At 33.3% G+C, this 22,584-nt stretch overlaps 2 protein-coding genes across 3 annotated transcripts; both read left to right on the forward strand.

The window, feature by feature from the left end:
- On the forward strand, window positions 1-4,283 carry LOC107870124 (nuclear transcription factor Y subunit B-6). The gene is made up of 2 exons (XM_016716548.2): window positions 1-132; window positions 3,517-4,283. The coding sequence occupies exons 1-2, from the start codon at window positions 63-65 to the stop codon at window positions 4,161-4,163; spliced, it is 717 nt and encodes a 238-aa protein (XP_016572034.1). The 5' UTR covers window positions 1-62; the 3' UTR covers window positions 4,164-4,283.
- A 13,138-nt stretch (window positions 4,284-17,421) lies between these two features.
- On the forward strand, window positions 17,422-22,213 carry LOC107870125 (protein C2-DOMAIN ABA-RELATED 11). 2 transcript variants are annotated; one of them, XM_016716549.2, is made up of 4 exons: window positions 17,422-17,625; window positions 19,921-20,075; window positions 20,809-20,904; window positions 21,729-22,213. In XM_016716549.2, the coding sequence occupies exons 2-4, from the start codon at window positions 19,965-19,967 to the stop codon at window positions 22,026-22,028; spliced, it is 507 nt and encodes a 168-aa protein (XP_016572035.1). In that variant the 5' UTR covers window positions 17,422-17,625; window positions 19,921-19,964; the 3' UTR covers window positions 22,029-22,213. The 2 variants fall into 2 exon arrangements, with proteins under 2 accessions (XP_016572035.1, XP_016572036.1); XM_016716550.2 differs by having other exon boundaries at window positions 17,612-17,900.
- The last annotated feature ends 371 nt before the right edge of the window (window positions 22,214-22,584 follow it).

Genomic DNA, 22,584 nt, shown 5'->3' on the forward strand with positions numbered 1-22,584 from the left:
CATTCACTTTCCTATATACATACAAAATACAAAAAATATACAAAAAAAAATTAAGGGTAGAGATGGATCTTGGAGGAGGCAAAGGTGGTGGAGGCTTTCATGGCTACCATAGGTTCCCACCAACAACTTCTGGTATGTGTGTGATTATCTCATCTAAAAACTTATAACCTGCTACGTTACATTGACTATTCTTCTTTTTTTAGTTATGTCTCAACGCGTACGCATCTAATTTTTTTCCTTGCTAGTTATGTCTCAACACGCGGTACACATCTAGTTTTTTCCCTTCTAATTATGTCTCAACACGCGGTACGCATCTAATTTTTTTTTTTTTTGTTATGTCTCGATCAACACGTAGACGTTTAATTCTTTTTCATGAGATGAGTATGTGAAAATTTGAGTTTCAAATTCAAGATCTTTGTTTGCTTTAAATAAATCGTTGAAGTGTGCAACTATTTTATTTAAAAGATTTAAACATCTCGATCTCAATTTATCTGACACTTTTTTATTAGTTAGTAACAATTTAACTTCAAAATATTTATTTTTATCGTTAATCAGATGATTATAATCACACAAATGTTCATGAGTCATGAAAAAAATTTCTCTCATTCTTAATAAAATTTATTTCTAGTTAACTATCTCCATATCAATTGAGACGAAAAAAAAAATATACTTAATCAACCTTATATATGTTCATGGACATTTTTCACTCTTCATATAAAATGATTGATGAGTTTTTTTTTTTTTTTTTGCTTTGCTTGAATTTTAAAGGCAAGATAAAAAAAAACTATTGAATATAATCATATATGCATGTAAATTCTTAAACCCCATATATATATATATATATATATATATATATCACTTTATTTATTTATTTTTAGCAAATTTATACCACTAAACAGTGTATATGTCACTCTATCATGCTTCTCTTATTAGTTGTGAAAAAACATAAGAAAAAAATGGTATACACCTCTTGGGGTGTGTTTGGTATGAATCAAAAAGTCTTTTCTGGGAAACTTTTTTTTTCCTAGAAAATAAATAATAATTTTCTTATTTAATTTTTGGTATTTGGTAGCTAGAAAATATTATTCTAAAGCATGAGATCACAAGAAAAAAGGTTTAAGTTGTATAAGTCTGTCAGACAATTTTTTTTATTAATGTATGTAATTTACTTCTTGTATTTTATCATTTTTTTAATTTTATAAATTTTCATATATTAATTGTTATAAACAATTATCTTTTACTGTGGGAAACTTATATTCTAAAAAAGAAAACATCTAACATAGTAAGTAAGTGGGTTGATATTCCTTTAGGAAATATCTTTTTATCAAAAATTATTGTGAGATGAATAAGATTTTTTAATTAGATGTTCTGAAATTGAGCGTTTAATTTTTTAAAAATAAATTCTCGGTAAGAAATACTCTTTTTGTGTATAAAAGTTTCAAAGTGAGTATCGAACATAGAGTGAAAAGAAAAAAAAGTAGATATATAAAGTGATAAATACAAGTTTTGGAAATTTGGAGTTTTTAGTAACAGAAAGACAGAAAATTGTCTTGTGTGTTGCTGTCTTTATGTGCACTGTTAATTTCACGTGGATCGTTCGGAAAAGAACAACACCTTCAGAAGGGTGATGTGACAATATTTTAGTGTAAGTATTAGTTATTGCTTTCACAACGATCGAACTTTCAAGTATCTAATTTGATAGTTACATTTGACAATCTTTTTGTTTATTCATGTTGGACTTACGTTCAATTATACTAAAACGAAAATGACAGTTCCGTGTATAAAGTATATTGTGTTCACGTGGGCCATTCGAAAAAGGACAACACCTTAAGAACTGTGATGTCATGCTATTTTAATGTAAGCATTAATGACTGCTTTCACGATTCGAACGCACTAGAATCTAATTTGCTGGTTAGTTTGTCGGTCCTATTGTTTATTCAAGCCGGACTAATTATTTCCAATTATATTATAAAGAAAATGACATTTCGATGCATAAAGTATTTTGTGTTCACGTGGGCCATTCGAAAAAGGACAACACCTTAAGAACCGTGATGTCGCACCATCCTAATGTAAGCATTAATTACTGATTCCACGGCTTGAACTCTCTAGAATCTAATTTGGTGGTAAGTTTGTCTGTCTTTTTGTTTATTCATATTGGACTAATTTTCAATTATACTAAAGAAAAATGATAGTTCGATGTATAAAGTGTTTTGTATTCACGTGGACTGTTTAGAAAAGGACAACACCTTTTGAGTTGTGCTGTCATCCGAACTCTCTAGAATCTAATTTGGTGGGTACATATGACTGACTTTTTGTTTATTCATGTTGTACTAACTTCCAATTATACTGAAAAGAAAATGATAGTTCTGTGTATAAAGTATATTGTGTTCACGTGGGCCATTCGAAAAGGGACACCACCTTAAGAATTGTGCTGTCACACTGTCCTAATGTAAGCATTAATTATTGCTTCCATGATTCAAACTCTCTAGAATCTAATTTGATCGGTAGTTTGACTCTCCTTTTGTTTATTCATGTTGGACTAATTTTCAATTGTACAAAAAAGAAAATGATAGTTCGATTTATAAAGTATTTTGTGTTCACGTGGGCCATTCAGAAAAGGATAACACCTTAAAGTGCTGTCAGTATATCCTAATGTAAGCTTTAGTTGTTATTCCACAACTCGAATCTCTAGAATCTAATTTGGTGGTTACATTAGACAGTCTTTTTGTTAATTCATGTTGGACTAACTTTCAACTATACTAAAATGAACATGATAGTTCGATTTATAAAGTATTTTGTGTTCACGTGAGTCAATCGAAAAAGGACAATACCTTAAGAATTGTGATGTCACACTATCCTAATGTAAGCATTAATTATTGCTTCCACGACTCGACCTCTCTAAAATCTAATTTGGTGGTTAGTTTGATTATCTTTTTGTTTATTCATGCTGGACTAATTTCCAATTACGCTAAGAAGTAAATAAAAGTTCGATGCATAAAGTATTTTGTGTTCACGTGGGCCGTTCAAAAAAGGACACACCTTAAGAGGGATGCTGTCAGTATATCCTAATGTAAGCATCAGTCGCTATTCCACGATTCGAACTCTCTAGAATCTAATTTGGTGGTTATATTTGATTGTCTTTTTGTTAATTCATGTTGGACTTTTCCAAGAATACTAAAAAGAAAAATGATAGTTTGGTGTATGAAGTATTTTTTTGTTCACGTGGGTCGTTCGAAAAAGAACAACACCTTAAGAGGTGTGTTGACGGTATATCCTAATGTAAGCATTAGTTGCTGCTTTCATGACTCGAACTCTCTAGAATCTAATTTGATAGTTACATTTGACTATATTTTTGTTAATTCATGAATTATTTGAGATAACTATTTTAAAATTCACGATAAATAATTTGTATAATATAGCTATTTTTTTCAAAAAAATTATTCTTGAGATTAATTTCTTCATTTTAATGCTTATTAATCTTATGCCATTTATCTAATTTTTTTATTTTTTTTTAAGATGGCAAAGTTACTGAGATGAACATGAATTTGTCTGCCCAACTCAACCATGCCATTCCCCCAACAAACCACAACAACAACAATAACTACGCCTCAGTCACAGACGACTCTGAATGCACTGTCCGTGAGCAGGACCGTTTCATGCCGATAGCCAACGTGATTCGTATCATGAGAAAAATCCTGCCTCCGCATGCCAAGATATCTGACGACTCGAAAGAGACCATTCAGGAATGCGTGTCCGAGTTCATCAGCTTCGTTACGGGCGAAGCCAATGACCGTTGCCAGCGTGAGCAGCGCAAGACTATCACGGCCGAGGACGTGCTTTGGGCCATGAGCAAGCTAGGGTTCGATGACTACATCGAACCCTTGACTCTGCACCTCCACCGCTATCGCGAGTGCGATAGCGGGGATCGTGGCTCCCTCAGAGGGGAGCCACTCATGCTGATGAAGCCACGGGGTGTTGTAGTCGACCCCGCGGCTTCGACTAGCATTAATGCCAACATGATACCTATCAACTATCCATTGCCACCTAATTTCACTATGGCTCATCATCATCATGGCTATTTTACCTATGCACACATGAGTCATGACAATGTTGCTTCAAATTCTCAGGCTAATCATGATGAGGCAAATAATGTTGAGGAGTAATTGTACTAGTATCTTTTAATTTATGCTTTTTAATTTTCTCTTTGTATGAACTAATTAATGTACTATTTGAAAGTGCTTTAATTTTAATTAAGGTAATTTCTAATATAATCTTCTTTTTTCTGTCCTTTCTTATTTTGGGAAATAATTGTTGTTTTTTTGGTTAGAAGTAGTGTTACATATGTCTTTCGTACGACGAAAAAAATATAAAACAATCTTTCAAAATAAATAAGTCATTTTTAGGTGTTTAATTACTGCTTCCACAACTCAAACTCTCTAAAATCTAATTTGGTTGTTATTTTGTCTGTCTTTTTGTTTATTCAGGTTGGACTAATTTTCAATTATAATAAATAAAAATAATAGTTCGATGTATAAAGTATTTTTTGTTCACGAGGGCCGTTCAGAAAAGCACAACACCTTAAGAAGTCAGATGTCGCAATATCTTAATGTAAGCATTAGATGTTGCTTTCACTACTCGTACTCTCGAGAATTTAATTTGGTAGTTACATTTGACCGTCTTTTTGTTTATTCATGTTGGACTAACTTTCAATTATACTAAATGAAAATGATAGTCCGGTGTATAAAGTATTTTGTGTTCAAGTGGGCTATTCGAAAAAGGACAACACCTTAAGAATTGTGATGTCACACTATCCTAATGTAAGCATTAGTTATTGCTTCCACGGCTCGAACTCTCAAGAATCTAATTTAGTGGTTAGTTTGTCTGTCCTTTTGTTTATTCATGTTGGAATAATTTGCAATTATACTAAACAAAAATGATAGTTTGATGTATAAAGTATTTTTTGTTCACGTGAGCCATTTAGAAAAGGAAAACACCTTAAGAAGTGTGTTGTCAGTATATCCTAATGTAAGCATTAATTGTTATTCCACGTCTCAAACTCTCTAAAATCTAATTTGGTAGTTACAGTTGGCTGCCTTTTTGTTAATTCATGTTGGACTAGCTAACTATCAAGTATACTAAAAGGAAATATGATAGTTTGGTGTATAAAGTATTTTATGTTCACGTGAAGTTCGGAAAAGGACAACACCTTAAGAGGTTTGCTGTAAGTATATCCTAATGTAAGCATTAGTTGCTGCTTTCACGGCTTGAACTCTCTATAATCTAGTATGGTGGTTACATTTAGTTGTCTTTTTGTTTATTCATGTTGGACTAACTTCCAAGTATTCTAAAAAGAAAATGATAGTTCGATGTATAAAGTATTTTGTGTTCACGTGGGCCGTTTGAAAAAGGACAACACCTTAAGATGTGTGCAGTATATCCTAATGTAAGTTTTAGTTATTTCTTTCCGGACTCAACCTCTCTAGAATCTACTTTGGTGATTACATTTGACTGTCTTTTTATTTATTCGTGTTGGACTAATTTCCAAATATACTAAAAAGAAAATGATAGTTCACGTGGGGTTCAAAAAAGGACAATATCTTAATAGGTGTGTTGTCAGTATGGGTGTCAAATGGGCCGGGCCGGGCCAACCCAGAATGGGTCCTTCTATTTTAACCGGGTTGAGGGCCGGTTAAGGACCGATTTTGGCGCTAGACGGGCGGGGTCGAGCCAGGCCAAACAGTAAAAAAATTAAAATCCATCCTAACGCGGCCACTTAACCCAACCCGATCAAACCCATCAAAACCCGGTCAAAAATATAAAAAAAAAACATTCTTTCAATATACATTACATATACCCACCTATATACATTATAAATACGTTAAATAATATATATACGCTATATATATAGTATATACTACATTAGAATTTAAAAAATATATACACATATACACAATTAGTCAATTACTCATATATACGCACCATTCAATGTATATATACTACTACTTATAAAATATACTACAATATATATACATTACAATATATATAGATATACTTATATACTAATTTATAAAATATATACACATGTATACGTTAAATATACACTTCTATAGAAGATATCCAATTTATAAAACATATACACATGTATACGTTAAATATACACTTCTATAGAAGATATATACACGTGTATACGCACCATTCAATGTATATATACTACTAATTATAAAATATACTACATTATATATACATTACAATATATATAGATATACTTATATACTAATTTATAAAATATTTTCAAATGTATACGTTAAATATACACTTCTATAGAAGATATATGCACAAATATACAAAACATATGCTACTTAATATAATAAATTAATAATATTTGGTAGTAAATTAATAATATATTAGAAGTAAGTTTTTAATTTAAAGTAGAAAACTAGAAATTCAATTTAAAATTTTAAATCGTTAAATGAAAAAATATAAAAAGCAAGGACTAAGGAGTGAATGAATTTGGGGAATTTTATTGATTGCAAAATGATTCAAAATTTATAATTTACATGAATGAAAAATCTACAAATTATGCATCATTTTTTCCAACTCATTCATGTTAATATTAACGGGAACTTGCATAGGATAGTTGAAGTCAACGGGGACAACCATGCGTTGGACTTGATTCTGCTGAGTTCTCCGGTGAAGTCATAATTTCTTCAAGTTTCAGCTCGTCGCTCGACTCCGGTTTCATTCCTTGGTTTCTTCTTTCCGCTCTAATCCAATCTCTGAGGCAAACTAGAACATTCATTGCATTGCTTCCCAATGAGTGTCGGTTGTTCCAAGCTGCTGTCGTCCCTGACTAAAGACGCTCTCTGATGCAACGGTTGACATTGGAACATTCAAGATATCTCTAGCTAATCTTGAAAGCACAGGATATTGTGTTTCATTACTCCTCCACCAATCCAATGTGTTGATCCGTCATCTGCGATCCTCTGGTGCCGTCCGAAGATAATATTTCAGCTCTTCCCGATAAGTTGATGTGTAAGTTCTCTCATCAACACTGTTCCAACAATTTAAATCATAAAACGAATCAGAAAAACCACTATGTGCCGGCCTTTTAGAAGATGATGGCTCCTCGGGAGGATGAGGAGCGACAGTTGGAGTGATATTTGTAGGTACGGCTAAATCAAATAAATCAACATAGTGATTATATAATTTTTCTATGTAATCCTTTGCATCAGCCGTAGCCGTCCACAAATCAGGTTGTACTTGTTCAGAATCATGGTTAGTATTTATTCTAAGTTAGTATAAATAAGAATACTAAAGTGGCACATATTATTATATTTCATGCATGGATTTAGCATAGCACCAACCAAGTAAATAGGGGGAATCGAGAAAAAATATTTTTTAAATTTCTTAAACATGGCGCCATCAACTTCTTTATAACCTTCTTTATTTTTATATTCTTTGAGCAAACCAGAAATATCGGCTATATATGCCAAAATATTACAAACAGTAGGATAATAAGCACCGAAAAATTCAACCGTAGCTACATAAAATTTTTCTAAAAACTTAAAAAGATCATTAATTTCAACCCAATCAGAATTATGTAGCATGCAATTAGCAGAATCAGCAAATGAACCGCAATGTTGGTTAAAAGCTAGTGTAATAGGAATTCTATATTTATAACAAGTTTTTAAAAATTCATACGTAGAATTCCATCTAGTATCAATTTCCTCAGGCATCAAAATCAGTGTAAGTCCATTTTCTTGACATTTAACTTTAAATTCTCTAATTCTTGATCTACGATTATTTCCTTGAATAAAACCAACGGCAAGACGATTTTTTTCAATATAAAGCTCAAAAAACTCAAGACCATCTTTTACAATTAAATTATATATATGACATGCACACTTAATATGAAAAATTTCAGGCAAGGGCAGAGATAGCGAATATTTTAATTTTTTTATAGCAGTCTTGTTGTTAGAAGAATTATCAAAAGCAATACATAAAATTTTATTTTCGATACCATAATATCCGGCAATTTTAACAATAGAATCAGCAATAAATTATCCAGTATGTTTACGATCTTCATCATATAAAAAAGTAAGAATACGTTTTTGCATCACGAAATTACTATCCATCTAATGACAAGTAACGGTTAAATAATCATTTTTATTTACAGCACGACCAAGATCAGAAGTTAGGGACAATCTACATTGAATATTTTTAACCATGTTGATAGATAAAAACAATATTGTGAATGAAGTTTAAAAATATCAGACCGACAAGTAGTTCTAGGAATACCGTTAAACATAAGATTATAAATTGCTTGTATATAACGAATAAAGGCATCAGAAGAAGAAAAACTAAAAGGTAAATAACCCACAGCTATCATTTTAGCTATTTCTTCCCGGTCCCTCAATTTATTATACTTCTTCGCTATGTGATCGGTTGTTGGGTCCATTCTAGTTTGCGTTGGCCCACCAACATCCCCACCACCTTGTGCAATATTTAACTCTCTTTTGTATCTTCAGCTATATGTCTCATTAACGTACCCGTACCCCCTTGCTTGCCTCCACTTCTATGCTTATATATTTGTTGACAAATATTGCATTGCAGCTCAATATCTGATATACGTTCAAAAAATTGTCATGCAACACTAGTTTTTTTATGAGGTCTTGGGGCACTGGGAGGACGGGGAGGGAGATTAACCGATTCAGATCTAACGTTAGCATCTCCTACTGTGGGTGTCTCAACAATATTTTTATTATCTTTGTCTAAATTAACCGCATCTACTTCATTTTCTTCTTCTATACCGTAATTTTCCTGAGTTTCTACATAATCCATATCGTGAGCACCTACACCTATTTCTTACTCAAAAGGTGCGAAGGCACACGGGTATGTCTACTACTTGAACTACCTCTACCGCTAGTAATTCGCTTTTTACTACCGGTACCGCTTAACACCTTTAGTAGCGAGGTTTCTTAATTTATCCATAATATAAATTAAATTAAACTAAAAATATTCAAAATACACAAATATAAAAAAATTAAATATTAAACAATTAATACAATAAATAAAAATTAAACGTAAGAGATGGAATGACAATACCAAATTTTGGAAGTATCCGAAGGTTGCGACTTTAGAAACTTCCGTTCGTACTTTGTAAACGAAAAATTAAAAAATTAAAGGGAACACTTTAAGAAATTAAATATATTGAATATTTGAGAATTGAGAATTGAGAATTGACATAGAATGAAATTTGAGAGAGTGAAAAATTGTGTGAAAAATGATTTGAAGTTGTAGGGTATTTATAGAATTTTTGTTGGGATTAAAAAATATTTTTTAAAGTTAGTTTTTTTTTTTTAATAAATGAACCCAAACTAGTCGTTTGGACCCAAACGGCTATATAGCCGTTGGGCCAACGGTTAGTTTGGCCCAAAATCTCAATTTTTTTTTTAAAAAAAAGGTATTCGGGTTGGGCCGGGCCGGTTAACCGGCGGGCCTGGACCGGGCTTGGTCTAGGCCGGATTAGCGGGGTCCATTTTAAAAAAATAATCGGCTCGGGACCCGAAACCCTAAAGCCCTAGGGCTTACCGGGCCGGGTCAAACCGAACCGGATTAGTTACGAGGGCCGAGTCGGGCCGGGTCGGTCCAGCCCACTTAACACCCTTAGCTGTCAACATATCTAAATGTAAGCATTAGTTGTAGCTTCCATGACTCGAACTCTCTAGAATCTAATGTGGTGGTTACATTTGACTGTATTTTTCAAAAAACTTATTCTTGAGATTGATTACTTCATTTTAATTCTTAATCTTATGCCATTTATCTAATGTTTCATTTCTTTTTTCAAGATGGAAAAGTTACTGAGATGAACATGAATTTGTCTGCCCAACTCAACCATGCCATCCCCCCAACCAACCACAACAACAATAATAACTACGCCTCAGTCACAAACGACTTTGAATGCACTGTCCGTGAGCTGAACCATTTCATGTCGATAGCCAACGTGATACGTATCATGTGAAAAATCCTGTCTCTGCACGCCAAGATATCTGGCGACTCGAAAGATGATACGAGAATGACAATGGAAACACGAAACACACTCCCACCAGTCCACAAATCACAATAAATCGTAGACTAAATGGAGACCTCTCTCGATTTGCTACAACTACACAATAACGAGATAAAAATAGGTGTTTTCAACACCAACTTAGCCAACCCAAACTATGATTAACAACAAGAATATGAAGAACAAGATGAACTTAACAATGGGAATAACAACAACACAAACGGGTACAATACGAGATACAAACATTACAAGATTGCAAGAATAGAAAGGGTAGATAGAGTGACATACACTATCTCATGAACTAAGAACCTAAGTGTATTCAAGCATCTAGACCCTTAATACAATGATAATAGGAACACCTACTCTCTTTGGTGAGCATAAGAGAGACCTCAACCTCCTCTAGCACCTAACGTTCTAAGCAAGAATGCAACACTAGTGATTCCACCCTAGTATCACCCTAATTACAAGTTTCGGATTTGTGCCTCAAGGAGAGAGGACTTGTCTTTCAATGTTATATAACATTCATTATCATCAAAGTCTAATGAATGAAACCCTAAAAGGTTCTATTTATAGATATTACAAAAATAGTGTGAAATGTCCATAATAGCCCTCAAGGGTGAGGTGCCCATCAAGTGCAAGAAGTGGGCTGATTTTGGTGTGTTTAGGCCCTCTTTTACACTTCACTTGTGCACTTCCTTGGATGGATTCATTACGCACTTATTCACGTCCATCCTCGTGGTCGTACTTGTATCAAAAGAGACCTTTCAGGAATACGTGTCCGAGTTCATCATCTTCATTACGGGCGAAGCCAACGATCGTTGCCAGCGCAAGATTATCACGGCCTGATCAAACTAGGGTTCGTTTTAATTTTCTCTTTGTATGAACTAATGTACTATTTGAAATTGCTCTTAATTTTAATTAAGTTGATTTCTAATATAATCTTCTTTTTTCTGTCCTTTCTTATTTTGGGAAATAGTTGCTTTTTTTAGTTAGTAGTATAGTTACATATATTTTTCGTATGACGAAGAAAATATAAAACGTCATTAAAAAAAAAAAGTTATTTCTAGGTGTTTGATTGCTGATTTTTTTTTTTTTTTTTTGGAAAAACACTTTTCACCAAAGCCCGAAAACATCTTTCCGAATTATCTAAGGCAATGTCTATTTTGCCCTAGACTTCTTCGATCCACCTATACATTGTATCTTTTTAAATAATATCATATATACTATTTTGTTTATTCATATTGGACTAATTTCTAATTATATTAAAAAGAAAATGATAGTTCGATGTATAGAGTATTTTGTATTCACGTGGTCCGTTTAGAAAAGGACAACACTTAAAAGGTGTGCTGTCAGTATATCTTAATATAAGCATTAGTTGCTACTTCACAACCCGGACTCTCGAGAATCTAATTTAGTGGTTATACTGGACTAACTTTCAATTATACTAAAAAGAAAATGATAGTTCGGTGTATAAAGTATTTTGTGTTCACGTGGGTCATTCAAAAAAGGACAATACCTTAAGAACTGTGATGTTGCACTATCCTAATGTAAAAATTAATTATTACTTCCACGACTCGACCTCTCTAGAATCTAACTTGGTGGTTAGTTTGATTATCTTTTTGTTTATTCATGTTGGATTAATTTCTAGTTATACTTAAAAAAATGATAGTTCGACGTAGAAAGTATTTTGTGTTCACGTGGGCCGTTTAGAAAAGGACAACACCTTAAGAGGTGTGTTATCAGTATATACTAATGTAAGCATTAGTTACTATTCCACGACTCAAACTCTCTAGAATCTAGTTTAGTTGTTACATTTGACAGTCTTTTTGTTTATTCATGTAGGACTAACTTTCAATTATACTAAAAAATAAATGATAGTTCGGTATATAAAGTATTTTGTGTTCACGTGGGCAGTTTGGAGAAGGACAACACCTTAAGAACTGAGATGTCACACTATCCTAATATAAGCATTAATTACTGCTTCCACGAACCGGACTCTCTAGAATCTAATTTGGTGGTTAGTTTGATTATCTTTTTGTTTATTCATGTTGGAATAATTTTCAATTTTACTAAATAAAATGATTGTTCGATGTATAAAGTGTTCTGTGAGTCGGCATTACAAGGATAGATGGGATTAAAGGCGAAGACAAGGCTGCTGTTTAGCAAGATAGCAACAATTGAACTAGGCAATCGGCAATCCAGCTGCCATCCATCAAGAGCGAAGGATGTGGCATCAGGTAGTTCTTTGAACCGAGGCATGTAAGCCCAAAGGTGTTCACGTGGATCGTTCATAAAAGGAAAACACCTTAATAGGTGTGCTGTCAGTATTATCATAATGTAAGTACTAGTTGCTATTCCACGACCTGAATTCTCTAGAATCTAATTTGGTGGTTACATTTGACTGTCTTTTTGTTTATTCATGTTGGACTAACTTTCAAGTATACTAAAAAGAAAATGACAGTTTGGTGTACAAAGTATTCCGTGTTCACGTGGGCCATTTAGAAAAGGACAACACCTTAAAGAGTTGTGATGTCAATATATCCTAATGTAAGCATTTGTTATTGCTTCCACCACTCGAACTTTCTAGAGTCTAATTTGGAAGTTACATTTGACTATCTTTTTGTTTATTCATATTGGACTAACTTTCAAGTATACTAAAAAGAAAATGACAATTTGGTGTACAAAGTATTTCGTATTCACGTAGGCCGTTTAGAAAAGGACAACACCTTAAAGAGCTGTAATGTCAGTATATCCTAATGTAAGCATTTGTTATTGCTCTAATTTGGAAGTTACATTTGACTGTCTTTTTATTTATTCATGTTGGACTAATTTTCAAGTATACTAAAAAAAAATGATAGTTTGATGTATAAAATATTTTGTATTCACATGGACTATTTAGAAAAAGACAACACCTTAAGAGGTATGTTGTCAGTGTATCCTAATGTAAGCATTAGCTGCTATCTCATAACTCGAACTTTCTAAAATCTAATTTCATGGTTACATTTGATTGTCTTAATGATAAATTAGAGATAACTTTTGTATAATATAGCTAGTTTTTTAAAGAAATTATTCTTGAGATTAATTTCTTACTTCATTTTAATGCTTAATCTTATGCCATTTATCTAATGTTTCATTTCTTTTTTTCAAGATGTGAACATGAATTTGTCTGCCCAACTCAACCATGCCATTCCCCCAACCAACCACCACAACAATAATAACTACGCCTCAGTCACAGACGACTCTGAATGCATTGTTCACAAGTAGGATCCTTTTATGCCGATAGCCAACGTGATATGTATCATGCGAAAAATCCTGCCTCCGCACGCCAAGATATCTGACTACTCGAAAGAGACCTTTCAGGAATGCATGTCCGAGTTCATCATCTTCGTTACGGGAGAAGCCAATGACCATTGCCAGCACAAGCAACGCAAGATTATCACGGCCTGATCAAACTAGGGTTCGATGACTACATCGAACCCCTGACTCTGCACCTCCACCGCTATTATGAGTGCAATAGTGGGGATCGTGGCTCCCTCAGAGGGGAGCCACTCATGCTGATGAAGCCGTGGGGTGTCGTAGTCAACCCCACGGCTTCGACTAGTATTAATGCCAACATGAAACCTATCAACTATCCATTGCCACCTAATTTCACTATGGCTCATCATCATCATGGCTATTTTACCTATGCACACATGAGCCATGACAATGTTGCTCCAAATTCTCAGGCTAATCATGATAAGGCAAATAATGTTGAGGAGTAATTGTACTAGTATCTTTTAATTTATGCTTTTTAATTTTCTCTTTGTATGAACTAATTAATGTACTATTTGAAATTGCTTTAATTTTAATTAATGTGATTTTTAATATAATCTTCTTTTTTCTGTCCTTTATTATTTTGGGAAATAATTGTTGTTTTTTTGGTTAGAAGTAATGTTACATATCTCTTTCGTACGATGAAAAAAAATATAAAACAGTCTTTCAAAATAAATAAGTCATTTTTATGTGTTTAATTGCTGAAATATTTTTTGGAAAAACACTTTCCACCAAAGCCAGAAAACATCTTTCGTAGTTGTCTAATGGAATGTCTATTTTGTCCTAGACTTTTTCGATCCCTCATACGTTGTATTTTTTTTTAATATTATATATAATATTTGGTTTTTGTTACACATTCTATTACTACTTTTTAATGATAGTTATTAATTTTAATATTATGTGCATTGAGTATTTCCTTAAATTCCACATTTACTTGTATTTCCTTGAGAGGTGTCAATATATCCTAATATAAGCATTAGTTTTTGTTTCAAGACTCAAACTTTGTAGAATCTAATTTGGTGGTTAGATTTGACAGTCTTTTATTTATTCATGTTGGACTAATTTTCAATTGTAATAAAAAAAATGATAGTTTGATGTATAAAGTATTTTGTGTTCACGTGAGTCTTTCAAAAAAGGATAACATCTTAAGAAGTGTGTTGTCAGTATATCTTAATGTAAGCATTAGTTGTTATTCCACAACTTGAATTCTTTAGAATCTAATTTGGTGGTTAAATTTGACAGTCTTTTTGTTTATTCATGTTGGATTAACTTTCAATTATATTTTAAAGAAAATGATAGTTTGATGTATAAAGTATTTTGTTTGGACATTTGAAAAAGGGCAACACCTTAAGAACTGTGATGTCACACTATACTAATGTAAGCATTAATTATTGCTTCGACCACTCGAACTCTCGAGAATTTAATTTGGTGGTTAGTTTGACAATCTTTTTGTTTATTCACGCTGGACTAATTTTCAATAATACTAAAAAGAAAATGACAGTTCGATGTATGAAGTATTTTGTGTTCACGTAGGCTGCTCAGAAAAAGACAACACCTTAAGAGGTGTGCTGTCAGTATGTCCTAATGTAAACATTAGTTGCTATTCCATGACTCGAACTCTATAGAATCTAATTTGGTGGTTACATTTGACTATATTTTTGTTAATCATGAATTATTTGAGATAATTATTTTAAAAATCACGACAGATAATTTGAGACTGATGCATATAGCATTACATTACACTTTCCCAATAATGTCTATTATAGTATTGTAGTGATATTTTTTTCGATGGTATTTGAATTAAAATTTATCACTAATCCTAGTTAACGATGGATAAGTGATGAATTACCAAAAATATATATATATATTTTTTGGTAACTATCTATGAATATTAGCATTGCAACATCAATCAATTACAATCAAAGAGCCTCCAGAGTAATCACTTTCATGTGATCCACACATCTAGACCTCAAAAATAACTAAAATAAACAACATTTAACTACAAAGTTTCCGACCAAAGCCTGATTAATGATAAATTAGAGATAAATATTGTGTACAATGTAGCTATTTTTTTCAAAAAAATTATTGTTGAGATTAATTTCTTATCTAATGTTTCATTTCTTTTTTTAAGATGGCAAAGTTACTGAGATGAACATAATTTGCCTACCCAACTCAACCATGCCATTCCCCCAACCAACCACAACAACAATAATAGCTACGCCTCAGTCACAAACGACTCTGAATACACTGTTTGTGAGCAGGACTGTTTTATGCCGATAGCCAACGTAATTCGTATCATGCGTTTTTGTTTATTTTGTGATGAAATGTTTATTTTGTCCTAGATTCCACCAAAGCGAGAAAACATTTTTCCCAATTATCTAATGTAATGTTTATTTTGTCCTAGATTTTTTCGATCCCCCTATACGTTGTATTTTTTTTTTTAAAAAAAATATTATATCTAATATTTTGTTTTTGTTACACGATCTATTGCTACTTTTTAATGATAATAATTAATTTTGATATTATGTGCAATTGAGTATTTCCATAAGTTCCACATTTAGATTTTTGAATTTACAATGTAAAATTCATACCATTTACAGTAGATAAATTGAATATGGACAAAAGCAAAAAAAGAAAAAAGAGTGTGGAAAAAGGGTCCAAATTCCCAAAAAGTGTTTACACTAATGTGGAAATGTTACCTATTGATATTATTATAGTGTTGATTAATTGTTTGGACTTCTTTTCTTGATTCGCTCATGAAAATTGGGTTGATTCAAAAATGAAGTAATATTCATAAAGACATATTTTTTATTTTATTCAAATTAATAGAGTATAAAAAGTTACGAAAATTAATACTATAGATTAATAGGTACATCTTTGAATTTGTTAAAAATGTACGTTCAAACAAAACTTTAACATTATCTCAAATGATTTCATATCGCATGATCAAACGAGCCTTAATACTCATACATCATTATGAACCTTTGAAAATATAATTTTTTCGCATAATCATTCACCCTTAGCTAAAGATATCGTGTTTGAGTGTTGAATGTAGAAAAAATCTTATTAGAAAGCGTTCTTATTTAAATTGGGTTTACGTGGCACGATTTTGAACTATTAGGAGCTTTAATGCAAGGTTTCTCGTTTAAATGGGCCTTTTGTGATGCAGATCTAAATTAGTCGGGGCTTCAATGGGCTTTACATGACATTAATTCAAATTAAGGCCAAACAATATAAATTCCGACAGTTTGAAATTTAATTACAAGAAAAATTTAATATTTTATATAATTACTGAAAATCACGACTTTGGGTCCGTCGAGATACATAATTAGCTTCTGATACGTTTTTCTTTATAAAGATACATGATTAGCTCTCGGTATATTTTTTTTTGATTTTGAATTTGTCAAGATACATAATTAGCTCCCGTAATATCCGACGAATATACATAAATAGTTGAGATTTTTGTAATTACTTTTATAAGGGCGAAAATTTGTATAAGTATAGTAAGTTAAAGCGTATGTTGATGTTATTTTTTCTCAAATTAATCCGGACCTCAACACAAAGCTTCTCCTTTAAATGAGGTTTATGCGATGCTAATTAAAATTATTCGAGACTTCAATATATGTACCAAAGACCGAGACTAAAAATAAGAACACACTATACCCTATAGTGGATTGATATGATACCAATCTGAATTAGTCAAATTCTAATGTACGTACTAATGACCGAGACTAAAAATAAAAATGATGTTATTGTATAGTAAATTGATGTGATAAAACGGGCAGTCCGGTGCACTAAAACGCTCGATCGATCACATGAATCTATTGAACTCGGTGTTATCTTGTATTTCTGCTAGAGGCTGTTTTTAAGACTTGAACTTGTGACCTCCTAGTCACACGATAATAACTTTACTAATAAATTGATGTAATATGATTTTGAATTAGTCGAACTTTAATACACATTCAGAATACCAAGATTAAAAATAAAAACAGTATAGCCTATCGAGTATTTTAATATCTTACATATACCCAAATTCCCAAACAATATAAAGACATTACACTAACTCATTCCATAAATTGACCCATTAATAACCTCTTTTGTGTTGTCCCTTTTTCCCTTTTTGCCTTTTTTCACTACCTAAATGGAAATTTAAACCATACCCTTTTGGAAAAAAACTTAAGCAAATTCACAACAAGAAATTTATTTTTTGCATTTTGGTGAATTTCACACATCTGAGTCCAATTCAAGTAAGTTAAAAATGTCTTTTTTTCTTCTTCCTACATTTTTTTTTCAAGATTTTTGGTAAAAGGGGTTTTCAAGATTTTATTTTTTATTGATGTTTTTGTGGTTTTTGGAAATTTTAGTCATTTGGGTGTGGCTTATTTTGCATTAAAGATTCAATTTTTATTCTGTTTGTTGTTTTAAGTGTTAGTGAATTTCTGTTTGTTTAGCTGAATTGTGAGGTATTATGTACTATGTTGTAGCTGTTTTGAGTTTTAGCAAGAAGTGGTGTTTGCTTCATGTGAGTTGAATATGTTTTGCTGCTGCTTTTTTTTTTTCTCTGTTGTTTTTTTAAGGTTTTTGGTTACTGTTACCTCCTCCTAATTTATGTGACACCGTTTGACTTGACATAGAGTTTAGGAAAGAAAGGAAGACTTTAGAATAGTGTGGTCTAAAACACTGTTGACCGAACCCTGGAGTAACTGGTAAAGTTGCTGCCACGTGATCAGGAGGTCACGGGTTCAAGCCTTGGAAACGGTCTCTGGCAGAAATGCAAGGTAAGGCCGTGTATAATACATCCTTGTGGTGGGGCCCTTCTCGGGCCCTTCTCGGACCCTACGCATAGTGGGACTTTAGTGCACCGACCATTTGTATGGCTATAAATATTTTACTAAGGGTAAATGATGAATGTCAAAGTTAAGTTGTTTCTAATTATAGAAAGGTGACATTTTGGAATGGACTAAAAGAAAAGTGTTTCTAATTAGTCATTTGGGTGTTGCTTCTTTTGCATTAAAGATCCTATTTTTATTGTGTTTGCTGCTTTTTTGAGGTTTCTGTTTGCTGTTTAGGTGGATAGTGTTAGTGAATTTCTGTTTATTTAACTGAATTATGAGGTGTTATGTACTATGTTTAGCTGTCTGAGTTTTAGCAAGAACTGGCGTGTTCTTCATGGGAGTTAAATATGTTTTTTTCCTGTTGTTTTTAAGGTTTCTGCTTACTATTCCCCGTCCCAATTTATGTGGCATCGTTTGACATGTCATAAGAAAAGTCTATGAAGACTTTTGAAAATTGTGAAGGGGAGCCTTGAAGTAACTGGTAAAGTTTATGCTATGTTAGGTGAGGCTGCAGACAATAGACCTTTGTGGTCCGCCCATTCCCTGGATTCCGTGCATAGCGGGAGCTTTAGTGCACCAGGAAATCCTTTTTATTTACCTTTGAAAATTGTGATGTAAGAAGGGGAGCCTTGGAGTAACTGGTAAAGTTGCTGCCATGTGACCAGGAGGTCACGGGTTCAAGTCTTGGAAACAGCCTCTGGCAGAAATGCAAGGTAAGGCTGCTTACAATACACCGCGCATAGCGGTAGCTTTAGTGCACCGGGCTGCCCTTTTTTTAAAAATTGTGATATAAAATACTTGTTGACCATGTGTGGCTATAACTCATTTTATTAAGGTTGAAAAGTTAATTTTAAAGTTACGCAGTTTCTAATTATAGAAGAGTTAATGGTCAAAAACTCCCCTAAAGTATCCCCTTTTTTAAAGTTTCATTCCTAAACTATTAGGTATGCGAGTTGGGTATTCAAGTTCCCTATCTGAACTTTTAGCAACCATTTATCAATACATACCTTAATTACCCATTATGTAGGAAACTCGAAAAACTAGGATACTTTAGGTGTGTTTTTGACCCTTACTCATTATAGAAATGTGATATTTTGTAACGGACATATAAATTGTGACAGAGTGAATATTTAGTAGGATAGTGCTATTGAAGTTTTCGTCTAACTGCATAACAGGGTTTATATAATTTGCTGCAGCTGTATAAGTGTATTTGTTTTTGCTAGAATTGTTCATGATCCCAATGGGTAAGCAATTGCGGATCCTACTTTACCAATCATGAAATGTGTATTACTCGGGCCGAAGGTCTTTTGTAAACAGCCTCTCTACCTCTGCGAGGTAGGGTTATACACTACTCTTGCCATACCACGTTTATGAGATTACATTTGGTATGTTGTTTGTTGTTGTTGAAATGTGTGAAAAATGCATATATTTCGGCCAGTAAGTTAGAGGTCGTTCCATGGATTGCTTAAGAATATAGCCGAATTCTGTCATTTAGTTTTATAAGAAAACTTCCACCTACGGACTCTTCAAAGATACTGTCGGATGTATGCATTTTTGGAGGATCCAACAGGGATACGACAACATTCTATAACAGAATTCACCCCCTAACCCCCCTCTTCAAGTCAAGTGCTTGTTTCTTTTCTATATCCTCGAATATGTTTTGGCTTCTATTTTGCATTTTTAATGGTAAGTCCTTGTGAGATGCAGTTCTTTTCCTGTTTTCGAAGTTTGTGACATTGCTGTCGTGGATTATGGAAGACAAAATAGGACAGATAAAAGTGACTGTTGTAAAAGGAAGAGGTTTGGTGATTCGGGACTTCAAGACAAGTGATCCTTATGTCATTCTCAAGCTGGGTAATCAGGTAGCTTTATGTTTCCCCTTATGTTTCTTCCTTAAGATATTATCTCTCTCATGTGGCTGATCTTCTTTATTCTTGGACGTTCGGAGCTTTTACAAGTACGACTTCAATTGCATACTCCGAATCCTAGTTAGCAGTTTGTAACTATAATGAAATGTGATTGTCAAATCAAATTAAACATTTTGGAATGTGTTGAGGACTTGAGATCACAAATATCGAAAACAGCCTATTTACTTTCACAAGGTAGGGTTAAGGCTGCGTACACCCCATTTGTGGGATTACACTGGGTAAGTTGTTGCTGTTGTTGGTGATGTCACAATAAATTGATCTTTTCTCACTAGTTGTTTGCCTGTCTGACGGATAGAGTTGGAAATAAGGCGTATCTCTTTCATTTACAACCGTAATTGAAATTAATAGGAAAGTTGCTTGGAAAAGATTATACTGATACTATCTTTTATGTCTCAGACATTTTCTTCTCTTCCGTTTTTTTCTTGTACTGCTTTGGACTGTTTTTACCTTGATCTGGGGAGTCTATCGGAAAAAAGCCTCTCTACTCCAAGGTAGGGGTAAGGTGTGTACACTCTATCCTCCCTAGAACCCCACTTGAGCTGGGGTTTATTGTTGTTATCGTCATCTCAGACATTTTGTTGCGATTTATGGTTCTACCCTTTCATTTTACGTTGAAACTGCTTTTCTTGAGCTGACATCTTGATATTGCATTTTACTGTTATACCAGACTGCCAAAACCAAAGTCATAAATAGCTGCCTTAATCCTGTTTGGAATGAAGAATTCTGCTTCTCTATCTCCGAGCCGACTGAGGTTCTCGAATTGGTATTTGCTTTTAACTCTAAAAAACTTTTGTATTATTAGCCGTTGTATTATCTTCTCTTATGTTCCACCTCTACATTCCAATTTTAAAGACAACTTTAGTCAGATGACGTGACATTTTTTGGGCTTTGGTGTTACACTGCATATTTTGATATGTTTGAACTTTAAAAATCAGATAAAAGTGATTTGAAGTTTTTACACCCTTGATGCTTTCAAACAGCTATCTCTCCCATATCTGAACGAATGCATTGGACAAATAGGTAAGTCGATAAATCTAGTGGTAATTTATTAGGAAACCTCTCATTATTTGGAAATGATGAAACGTTCTCCTTAGGAAACAGTAATCTTTAGTGGTATGATTGTGCAATATGTTGATTCAAGAAATGAAGAAAACAAATTATGATTTGTGTCTTGTGTGAAACGTTCTTAAGTTATAAAGGCTAGGGAAGAAAATCAGAATGTCGTCAATGCCCAACTCCTTGAATCTTATGCAATCGACATATCAAGCACAGGGAAAAGGGAACTAAAATAAGTGAGTGATTGGAACGGAAGTCGCTTAAAGTACTAACCAAAAATAAGTGAGTGATTTACTAGGTTAATGTTATAGAATTGGTGTGCAGCGTTATCTCATGTCCGTCTGACTTTTTGCTGTTTACCAAATCCGGTGACTTGTTTTTGAAGAGGAGGATATATGTATTGTATTACATATTGAGACGAGTGATATATAAGCAATTTTAAGCCGCAATTTTTTGCTGAAATGATGCTAAATATTAGTTTTTAAGATACATTACAATCCATTACATGTCGTTGAAACTCAATTGTAACAGGAAGTGTTTGATAAAGACCGTTTCAAAGCAGACGACAAGATGGGAAATGCTCGTCTCAGTCTTCAGCCTTTGGTGGCAGCTGCTAGATTGAGAAAAATCCTCGGAGTTGCTTCCGAGGGGACAACATTAAGGAAGGTTATCCCGGATAAAGACAATTGTCTCTCTGTTGCTAGCAGCATTAGTTGGGTGAAGGGTGAAGTTGAGCAAGATGTTTGGTTAAGGCTTTGTGATGTGGAATCTGGGGATATAGAGCTGAAGATCAAACTGACCGATCTTTCCTGCGCTTCTCCCTCCAAGTAGAATGGTTCTCATTGACATCGATGTGTGTCTCGTTTGATGTGTATATTTCTTGTAGGCGGAAAAAACGCGTAATGTGACATGTCTAGTAGAAGAAGAACCTATGTTTGACTTCTCTATGTGATATATGTAGATCTTGATCAAGTATGTGCATAATCTAATTCTTGTGGTATCTATTCTTATCGAAAGTCGGTCCATTGCAATGAAAGTGTGAATGAATCCCTCGATGGAACGAAAACCACTTCTTCGTCTTGACTATTTTGTTTGCTTAACATAACATAAGTCTTATTTAACGTTCACGGACCATTCATTTTCCACCTTCCTTCACACACATTAAAATACAGATGCACACACTTTCAGTCCTATCAAATTGTTCCATTTATTTGTAAATTATATTGGTACCTTCTTGTCATTTTCAACTTGAAGTAGCCCAATAGTTGAAAGTTAGATGATGGAAATACCCTTCAGGAGTTAAACGACTCTTTTGTCCCTATCTAAAAGTAAAATTACCTTCCATCATAATCACACTAATTAAATTGGCTACTTAATCAAGGTCCTA

The sequence above is a fragment of the Capsicum annuum genome, chromosome 5, assembly GCF_002878395.1.
Source record: "Capsicum annuum cultivar UCD-10X-F1 chromosome 5, UCD10Xv1.1, whole genome shotgun sequence".
Classification (NCBI taxonomy): Eukaryota; Viridiplantae; Streptophyta; class Magnoliopsida; order Solanales; family Solanaceae; genus Capsicum; species Capsicum annuum.